Source organism: Adiantum capillus-veneris, chromosome 5, assembly GCF_014529385.1.
Source record: "Adiantum capillus-veneris isolate H3 chromosome 5, ASM1452938v2, whole genome shotgun sequence".
NCBI lineage: Eukaryota > Viridiplantae > Streptophyta > Polypodiopsida > Polypodiales > Pteridaceae > Adiantum > Adiantum capillus-veneris.
The window spans coordinates 100,391,072-100,398,357 of NC_140935.1; the positions used below are offsets into that span (position 1 = coordinate 100,391,072).

The 7,286-nt window shown below is 42.5% G+C and overlaps 1 protein-coding gene across 1 annotated transcript; it reads left to right on the forward strand.

The window, feature by feature from the left end:
• The first annotated feature begins 708 nt into the window (after positions 1–708).
• On the forward strand, positions 709–5,224 carry LUT2 (Lycopene beta/epsilon cyclase protein). The gene is made up of 11 exons (XM_086512603.1): positions 709–1,391; positions 2,934–3,105; positions 3,185–3,320; positions 3,435–3,545; positions 3,640–3,742; positions 3,975–4,106; positions 4,189–4,296; positions 4,371–4,467; positions 4,567–4,698; positions 4,788–4,920; positions 5,006–5,224. Exons 1-11 carry the CDS (start codon positions 1,029–1,031, stop codon positions 5,169–5,171), a joined length of 1,653 nt encoding a protein of 550 aa, XP_086368729.1. The 5' UTR covers positions 709–1,028; the 3' UTR covers positions 5,172–5,224.
• The last annotated feature ends 2,062 nt before the right edge of the window (positions 5,225–7,286 follow it).

A 7,286-nucleotide genomic window follows, 5' to 3' on the forward strand; every position in this document is an offset into this window, starting at 1 on the left:
GTGAACCTAACTGCGGCCAAATATCTCCAAATTATGGGAAGCTATACTCAATTTGTGGAGTGAAATACATGTAGGCACGCGCGCGCACGCACGCGTGCACACACACACACATCTATACTATTATAAAAGGGGGAGGAATCCCTCCCCCCCCCCCCTTCCTCTTGCCACGCGTCGAAAGTTGCTCTCTCCCGGGAGTGTCTCTTGCAGCCTCCGGGCACAGAGAGAGAAAGAGAGAGAGAGAGAGAGAGGCGGGCGAAGCCCACCGATCGTACTAGTTAATATAAACATAAACATATATTCTCGACCACTATGCTCCCTACATCTTGATTGGCATGGCAACCAAGTTTGTATTTTTTCATGTCGCAAGTAAATGCGAGATCGAAAATCCTAAGGCTACATTGCACAATTCACTCAAGACCCTCAAAGCATTTATCCCATCCGGCCGTTTGTGGGTCATTTAGAGCGGCGGCCACCCGTGACCAAAGCATAATAGGCGTGCATGCACGAGAGTGTGTGTGTGTGGGGCGTGTGTGTGTGTTTTGGGGGGGGTGGTTTTGTGTTCATAGAGAAACCCAACAATTGGTCTTTAACGAGGCCAGCATGATTGGAATACATGGATTAACCCAATGTTTAAGCTAGCATTGTTTATGTATTAGAGAGGAGGAGGAGAAAGGCTTATCCAAGGCCACTGGCGTATTGGATAGTGACATGTGGACAAGAAGTGAGGCCGTGTGTGTGCGACAGAGAGGAGAGGCGTTTTGGCAATTAGCGGGCATAGTATCTCCTGGGAGTCTGCAAGCGATGCCCGCCATGGCCACCGCTCCCCTCGCCGTCTATATCAGCTCCATTTTTTCCTACAGCATTGGCACATTTGTTGTTCCTATTCCCTTCTTCCTCCGCTAAGCCTCCATCTCCAGCCTCCTTCGGCCCGTCGTGCAGCATTCAGCCCTCGCTCCGCAAAATGCCTTTTGTTTCTCTTCAAAGGTTTTAAGTTCTCGCGGAGGGCGTTCCTTTCATCTTTCCCAGCTATGGATTTGGACCTCAATTTGCGACCTTTAGGTACAGACATGTCATGCAGCCCCATCAAAGACCTGGCTAGGAGCTCTAAATGTTCAGGTTTCAACAGAAAAGAATGCACGTTGTCTTTCTTCTCAGCAAAGGCCTCAGCTTTACCCAGGCCAAAGGCATACACTGGGTATGGAAGCAGAAGGCGAAAAGCCTTATTGATGAATCGAACCTCAACAATCACAGCCGCCGCTACCGAGACCTTTGTGGATATCGGGAAAGAGTTTAAAGATGAGGTGGATTTCATAAAAGCTGGCGGTAGTGAGCTTGAATTTGTACAAATGCAGGCTCTGAAAGACCTGCAACAGCTGCGCATGGCAGACCAGGTTCTATATTTCTCTCAAACTGCTCGTGGCAATACAAGTTTTGATTAAAATTTGAATTCTTATAGAGTAGTGAAGTGCAATTTTAGGAGGGCTGATAGATGCAACATGCTTTTACCCATCCAGACATGGCTGTCTGTGGTTCCCATCAACTTAAGTTCCTTGTAGGAGCGTTTCTAGTAGAATATCGGTTAAATTATTCTATTGGTTGATCCCGGGAAGTCTTATTTACCTGTTTGTGCTATATGTGCCGCACTATTGCCCACACACACATGGCTGATAGTTGTTTAATTTCGGGTGATTCATTAAGTTCATATGGCTTTACTTATCCAGACAGTCATTACCATCTACTAAACTTATTTATGGGAACTTTTCCCTCCCCCACACTTTGTAGTCCTTATTTTGTGGCAATTTGTCGAAGAGCACAATTTTTGTAACATATTTTCAATAATATCTGGTGCAAACATATGCACATAAGGTTCTTCTGGTTATGAGGTTACACTTTTGCAATTTTACTTTCTTTTTTCCTTGCAGTTCTGCTCCTAATGAAGAGAGGTTACACACAGACCTAACGCATGCTTTGAGTTATGTTCGACAAAAGGATTATTAATGTATGTAGCCCAGTGTTACTCTCAGGGGACTATAGCTTCAAGTATTTTTGTTACTGAGGCTTCTGCAAGCATGTCACATGTATAGACACACATAGTTTTTCAGGGGTTTGTTTTATGTTTCTCTAATTGCCACAAACCTTCGATATTCTCTAGACATGACTGACGATGAAATTCATGAGGAGACGTTGACTCTTAAGCGACCAAACAAGTCATTTAGGTTGGTACTTTTAAAGACCAAGTTGTACTGACCAAATCACACCATCTTGGCTATGGGCATGTGCACTCATACTGGCTGTGAGGGCTGTACATTTCACCTTGAAGAGACATGTAAGTAATAGTCAACAAACATTGAGGATGGTGTGCAGGACTGGAACAGTTGTGATCCGCAGTTTTCGTCTTGGTTGTTAGGGAAAGAGGGAAAAAAGCGGGTTAGAAATGAAATCTGTTTCACAAGTCTCTCATTGCATGTGTAATAATCACATATCAAGCCAATTATGCCTTAGCATTTTTTGTACTCACTCTGGTTAGGGTTTTTAACCATTGACTGGCCATCGGCTCTTGTTCCTCTTGGTGAAAAAGCCTTGTAGCATGTCTCTTATCTGTCTTACCATTTACTCTTAGGAGTGCTTCATGGTTTCAGGTCTTACATTGCACACTGGTGGTGTGGGATTTTGTTCATAGGTCAGTTTTACTCTGAGAAGTGATTAATTTTACCTTTTGTCTTTCTCATTTTCAAGTGCTGAGTACATATCCAGTTGCAACACTCTTCACAGAGTATGTGTGGAGGGTTGAGAAATCCAGAATTAAGTTTAAGTTGTCTCTCTGTTGTCAAGAACTTTTGGTCTTGTATGAATGCGATGTCAGTTCTTTATAGTAGTTACCCAAGCTGTCCATTTTTCCTTCCTGATGATGTCCTTTGCTGTATGGAACACAGCTGCAGCCTATTCAACAAGGTGAAGATACTTTAGATCTTATTGTCATTGGGTGTGGGCCAGCAGGCTTATCCTTGGCTGCTGAGGCCGGCAAGCAAGGTCTAACTGTTGGTATTATTGGCCCTGATCTTGCCTTCACAAACAACTACGGGGTATGGGAAGATGAGTTCACAGGTGATTATCGAGAATTTCTGCTCAATCAAATCCTGTCCCTGAAGATTCTAACTCAAGTGTTTGAAATCTGTCTTGACAGCTCTTGGGCTTGAGAATTGTATAGAGCATGTTTGGAAGGAAACTGTAGTGTACCTGGAATCGAATGAACCTATTCACATGGGGCGTGCATATGGACGTGTTAGCCGGCACAAACTCAGAGAAGAATTACTGAGAAGGTGAGGTCTTCTACTCTTTGGTCACCTGATCTTGTAGAGAGACGCTTTAAAGGGGGAAACATTGCATTTAAGCCAGGATGTTTTTGCTTCACATTCTTTAATTGCAACCTGCAGATGTGCCTCAGCAGGTGTAAAATATTTGGAATCCAAGGTGGAGAGAATAGTGCAAGAGACTGACAGGGGAAGTGTTGTACTATGTTCCAATGGCATGCTTCTTTCATGCAGGTGGATTTTCGCATTTTATATTATTCAGAATTCTTCGTGATGCAAGCTAGTTTTTGGTATGACCCTAAGTTTTTTCCTTCTTTCTTTTGGAAAGACTTGTAACTGCAGCTTCTGGTGCCGCATCAGGGAGATTTTTACATTACGAGAGTGGGGGTCCAGAGATATGTGTGCAGACAGCGTATGGCATTGAAGTCAATGTACTCTCTCTCTCTCTCTCTCTCTCTCTCTCTCTCTCTCTCTCTCTCTCTCTCTCTCTCTCTCACACACACACACACACACACACACACACACACACACAAACCTCTTCCGTTTACCAGCATGGGACTGTACGAGCCTTACGGTCTATCCCTTTTATTTGACGGCTCATTGGCAATATCATAGCTCATTGGTAATATCATAAACTTTAATGCCTTGGGTTTCATGTTTCAGGTTGACTCCTGCCCTTATGATTCCCGAACAATGGTCTTCATGGACTACAGAGACTATTTGGGAGGTAGTGGAGGGGAGCCACCTTCATTCCTCTATGTGATGCCAATGTCACCAACTCAGGTTTTTTTTGAGGTAAATTTACCGCTTCTCAGCCTTGAATCTTTTGAACATCACATGATTCAATTTGTCTCACTCAGCCAAACTGTTTTTGCAGGAGACTTGCTTAGCTGCAAGGCCGTTGCTTTCTTTTGAAAAGTTGAAAGAGAGGCTGTACACACGGCTTGAGAAAATGAACATCAAGATAACAGAAGTTTTGGAGGAGGTAGGTATCTGATTTAGCACGCTTGCATTTATTTTCTACTGAAACATCTGAAGTAGCTCCTTCGTCGTGTTTAGGAGTGGTCGTACATTCCAGTTGGTGTTGCAATACCAGACACTACGCAGCAACACCTCGGCTTTGGAGCTGCTGCCAGCATGGTTCATCCTGCGACAGGCAAGATGTCTATTCTCCTCCCAATTTTCTAGTTGAGGTGCTCACCAAAGTACTAGTTCAGGTAGACATCTGAGCCAAGTTATTCTACTCTGTTTGTAGGCTACTCTGTAGTTCGGTCCTTGTCGGAGGCTCCATCTTATGCAGCTGCAATTGCTTCTGCTCTAAGAGCTAAACCTAGCAATCAGTTGGTTAGGATATCAAGTATTTCTGCAAAAGCGGCTGCTCTGGAAGGTGAGACCACCTGGCTAAGTTACATTTTAAATATCAGGCTTACTCTTCTGGGTCACATGATTCTGAATACTCTGCTTGTTCAAATTTAGCATGGAGTGCCTTATGGCCGAAAGAGCGCAAGCGACAAAGGGCATTCTTCATGTTTGGGCTAGAGTTAATTCTGCAGCTGGATGTCAATGGCATTAGAATGTTCTTCAATACCTTTTTCCAACTTCCCGAATGGTATTTTATGTTTTCCTCTACAAATCGGTTTCTTCCTTTTGAATGTCCTTCGCGAACTGAAAATGTTTTGTTTTGCATCAAACAGGATGTGGAAAGGTTTTCTTGCAGCAAATTTGTCATCGGCTGAGCTTATATGGTTTGCCATAATGACATTTATTGTTGCTCCAAACGATTTGCGATACCGGTTGGTAAGGCATTTGATGGTGGATCCGAGTGGATCAAACCTGATCCGCATGTATACTAGTTTATAGCTGATACGAAACATGTAGTTTATTCTCAAAGCTTAAAGAAATCACTTCCTAGAGCCAGCACTTCAACTTCATTGTGCATGTGTTTGTGTTTGGGAATGGTGTTTAAATGCGAAGGAGGGACCTCGAATATAGCCAAGTGCGGAGTGGACAAGAATGCTCTCTCTCTCTCTCTCTCTCTCTCTCTCTCTCTCTCTCTCTCTCTCTCTCTCTGTGTGTGTGTGAGTGTGTGTGTGTGTGTGTGACACAGGTTTGGAAAAGAAGAGTTGTGGGCAAAAATCTATCTGAATTCTTAACCCTAACCCTAAAAGCGCATGGAAGGGCCCATTTGATATCTGATTCATCTGCACTATATGTGTAGAATGTTGTGTACTTATGGTCGGGTAAAAGAAAAGTTGTCGGCAAATCCAACCCGAAAGTTGCAGGGGGTCAGTTTAATTTAACTCATGTGCACTGCCTTGGGGGAATGTGGCTCATACTCTTGGTTGGCAACATGATTGTCTGTCAATTGTTCTCTTATTGTTTTCATTCTCTTCACGGTAAATGTAAGGAATTTGTCGTGGTTCTTTGAGGGATCATCTTGTAGAGCTGTTCCCCACAGTTGTCCATAATCTGTGAGCTTAAATCTACAGTTAGTGATAAGCCTGACTAGGGAGAAACTGTTGTGTATCTTTGAGTCTTCTGTCTTTGTTATGTGCACCTAATCAGTTTTCAAGGATGGCATCTGACATTTATAAGTCATTTAGGCTTAGGAATATGTAGGGCGATCACATCTATACTTACGCTGAAGTTTATATATGAGAAAACAGTAAAGACTTTTACTCAATGGTATCACTGAGCTTTGGAGCTTTATTAGTTGGATCAAGTATACACGGGTAGTGAATGGGTTTGGAACAGAGCACCACATCATTTAGTAGGAAACTAGTGTGTGACCCGCGCATTGCTGCGGCAAAGGAAAGCATGGCCATCGGGTCTCTCTCTCACACACACACACTCATACCCTAATGCTTGTAGGTGTGTATAAGTGTTCGTATGCACACAAGTGGAGAGTTGATTACTCCAAGAAGATGACAATTCTCTCTCCTCTCTCTCCCCCTCTCGTCGGATTTTGATCAGATCTGATCAAGATTGTCAAGTAGATCTTTAATATCTATTTGCATCAATAAATAAATTTCTCCCCTCAATTACCCTCTTTGTCTCCCTCCATCAATCTCTCCCTATTGGAAAATAAGGAGCTACCACTTCTCTCTCTCTCTCTCTCTTACACTCACGCACACCCACCCACCAATTCACTCGTGCATACTAGGGTTCTACCCCTTGATCACCCTCTCTATGTGCCTCCATCAATATTTTTCTTTTAATGGGCAAATGAAGGTCCACAAGGAGTTGCAATCTCTCTCTCTCTCTCTCTCTCTCTCTCTCTCTGTCTCTCTTTCACACACACACACACACACAATTTAGGGAACTGTAATTGGAAGTATGCCATACAAATTGTCTCTACCAAAATGTATATGTAATACAATTCTGGCAATTGATCCTTGTTGGTACCTTCTCTAGTAAGGATATGTTCATTTGCATGGCTTTGATCTCTTTATGTGGAAGAAATTTTCAAGATAAATAATTCGTTAAGCAATTGATGCCATGTCTTATGTAGCACAAATGCAAGAGCCTTTACCTTAAAAAAGTTACTAAAAGCATTATCTAGATATCCAAATTCTAATGGTAATATAATTATGTACATACCTTTAAGCCCATGACTCCAAAGCCACATTCTCAAATAACACTTCTTAGTTTCCTCAAATGAACCGTCCTTTGCTTTATTTTGAGCTTAATAAATGCGATCTTAATAGCAAATAATGTAACCGTTTCAATCCAACACGATAGTTTCACCCTCTCAGGTCCTCGAGCTGTAATTAAGGCTATATCGATGTATATTATGATACTTCATCTTTGGCTTTTCATAATCTTTTCTGCGCAAGGTTGGCATGTCTACAAACTCGTAACATCGGCACTCTTTTATTTCATGGAGTATTTGAAAGCCGAAGTAGCTAGTGCTAGTTAGAAAAAACATTTCTCATTGCAAAATGTTAACTCCCTTTTTCCTTGAAATGGGATGTA

Excerpts from the sequence above, each read along its gene's own strand:
- LUT2 (XM_086512603.1), top strand. The coding sequence starts at position 1,029 with ATGGATTTGGACCTCAATTTGCGACCTTTAGGTACAGACATGTCATGC. Across the intron at positions 3,743-3,974 it reads CGTATGGCATTGAAGTCAAT|GTTGACTCCTGCCCTTATGA; the intron begins GTACTCTCTCTC and ends TTCATGTTTCAG. Across the intron at positions 4,297-4,370 it reads TAACAGAAGTTTTGGAGGAG|GAGTGGTCGTACATTCCAGT; the intron begins GTAGGTATCTGA and ends CGTCGTGTTTAG.